Source organism: Penaeus vannamei, chromosome 12 (genome assembly GCF_042767895.1).
Source record: "Penaeus vannamei isolate JL-2024 chromosome 12, ASM4276789v1, whole genome shotgun sequence".
NCBI lineage: Eukaryota > Metazoa > Arthropoda > Malacostraca > Decapoda > Penaeidae > Penaeus > Penaeus vannamei.
In genome coordinates this window covers 14,316,649-14,319,148 of record NC_091560.1, presented here as the reverse complement: position 1 = coordinate 14,319,148, position 2,500 = coordinate 14,316,649, and the positions used below count along the sequence as shown (strand labels likewise).

General features: G+C 49.7%; 1 protein-coding gene across 36 annotated transcripts in view; it reads left to right on the top strand.

Moving 5' to 3' along the window:
• The window catches only part of LOC113806204 (ensconsin), a 366,330-nt gene that overhangs the window by 178,682 nt on the left and 185,148 nt on the right, over positions 1-2,500 (top strand). The window contains exon 1 of one of the 36 annotated variants that reach the window (XM_070127957.1): positions 2,142-2,286. The exons of 34 other annotated variants lie outside the window; for them this stretch is intronic. In XM_070127957.1, coding sequence (XP_069984058.1) covers positions 2,196-2,286 — 91 coding nt within the window. In that variant the 5' untranslated portion in view covers positions 2,142-2,195. Of the gene's footprint in view, positions 1-2,141; positions 2,287-2,500 lie in introns of those variants that run through there. One more of the 36 variants, XM_070127933.1, reaches the window with a different exon arrangement.

Here is a 2,500-nt window from a genome sequence, read left to right as displayed (position 1 = left end):
ACAATGGCTCATTGTTTGCCGTCTTATTTGCTCAGTGTTTTTGGCTCTTTAGGATTGCACCTGTCACCGTATATCACTCATCGAGGCTGGCTCAGCCTGGCATATTTTTTCCTTGTTTTTCATGGAAGTCAGCCATTCAAATAAAACTCTCTCTATATATATATACATATTTGTGTGTGTGTGTGTGTGTGTGTGTGTGTGTGTTATTGTGTGTGTGTGTGTGTGTGTGTGTGTGTGTGTGTGTGTGTGTGTGTGTGTGTGTGTACGCGCGCAAGCGTTTTCAGCCTGCCTGTCTCCCCCATTTCTCCCTCTTTTCCTCTCTCCCTCCTTCCTTCCCTCCTTCCATTCATCCTCCCCCGCCCCCTCCTTCACAACCAGCCCATATTCATATTCACTAACAATTGCTTATTCTTTTATCCTCTCATGCATAGCGGAATAATACTCCGGAAGCCACGTTGCATGAGAGCCGTGTATGTTTTCAGGCGACGGCATTGCATAATAATTTTTTCGAAGCACGGCCCTGGTGCATACCCACGGGCCTTAAGAGAATGTTGCTCATACCCTGCCCGTGGCGTTTGGGTGGGGGTAGGGGGGGTAGGGCAAGGAGGGAGGGGAAGAGGGAAGGGGATCCCGAGTGCATCTACCCGTCTCGAAGATGTCACAGTCATATGACATTCACCTAAGATGAAGTCCAGTTTTATCGTTCTAATAGTTTGGTAATGTTCGAGGGGCGTTCGCTATGAATGTATGTGAAGTATTTTGCGTGTGTTATATATATAATCTGAGGCTTAACTTAGCCCTGAAGTTGTCATCGGCACCGATCGTTCGCCATCTGTATTTGAAGTATCGCGGTTAATAATTTTTGGTTCTGAATCTCAGTCCATGAATATCTGGGACTCCGCCCTTCCCGATTGTCGCTCTGAGCGTGGCGTAAATATTATGAGCCTGACAGACATCAAACACCTGCAGATCGCCGTGGGGCTTACTGTCGGTTCATGGTTCCCTTTCTGTCTCTCACTCACTCACTCACTCACTCTCTCTCTCTCTCTCTCTCTCTCTCTCTCTCTCTCTCTCTCTCTCTCTCTCTCTCTCTCTCTCTCTCTCTCTCTCTCTCTCACACACACACACACACACACACACACACACACACACACACACACACACACACACACACACACACACACACACACACACACACACACACACACACACACACACACATATATATATATATATATATATGTGTGTGTGTGTGAGAGAGAGAGAGAGAGAGAAAGAGAGAGAGAAAGAGAGAGATGAGATGAGATGAAATATATATATATATATACACATATATATACATATAAAAAGAGTAAAAGCAAGAACAAAACATACGTGATTATTCACCTAAACGCCTTAGTTCTCGCGTCCCGGACGTGACACACCACACCGTACACAGACCCCATTATCCTTTCTCAACTCCTTTCCCAGCCCCATCAACTTCATTTACTTACAGGCAGCCTTGTGGGTCCCCTGTCCCACCGCTGCAGGTTGGGTCTCGAGGTTTTCATTGAATGACCATGCGCTTTATCCGGCGCAATGAGACCGAAAAGTTGCTCAAAGCCGGAGCCCAGTGGAATGCTCCTCCACTTTTCAGCCGGGCCAGCTGTTGGAGGCCACCGCTATGTCCTCCTCCCTTCTCCTTCTCCTTTCCTGCCTCCAAACCCGATTGCCCATCATTCACGTCCCGATTTAAAGAGCTAACCAGCGTGAATGTGGCGTTGTAGGGTTCCGTGGTCGGATCATGTACTTATTCCTATCTTTCTCTTTCGCTTATCACATGATGGTTGGCCAAAGTAACTGACGTTCACTATTTGCCTGACTAGATTACGAACGTTGGTAGTGACATCGCCATTTTAAATATTATGATGGTGTTCCCGTGATCTAAAGAATGGTTTTCTAGCCTGGTGTAGGCGCAGTTTGTGATGGATGTCGCCATCAGTTCGGGAAGGCAAAGGGAAGCATGGGTGATAGCCTTGGACATCGCAGTGCGGCTGTCCTTCGGCTGAAAGAATGTTCTTGAGTGGCGAGGTTTCGGCGTTGCGAGTGCACGCCTCGCTTGCCTCCGTGTCACGCCTCCAGGGATGGATCTACCTCGACAGTGCATCCGCGGCGTCGCGCAGTGACGGACTTGCACGTCTGTGTTGTTTCCCCCGATGGATAATTCGGGTTGCTTGAACATCGGATGGACTGTGGATAGCTCGGTTTGGTCGTGGTGGAGCTGCGGCGCACGGAGGTGGTCAGACGGTAGGGTTCGGATGCAGTGAGTCCTGGGGGGGCGGGGGCCGGGGCGGGGGGACCTGTGAGACGGCGAAACTCCTCAGCGAGGGGGAATGGGCAAGGGAGGGGGGATCAAGATGAAACACGGTCCGTTCGCGTGTTATTAAAGGCGTATTAGGAACAATACCGTCGGTAAAGGGGACGCCGACTCGGGAGCTGCGTGTGCCGTTGCGTGCGTGTA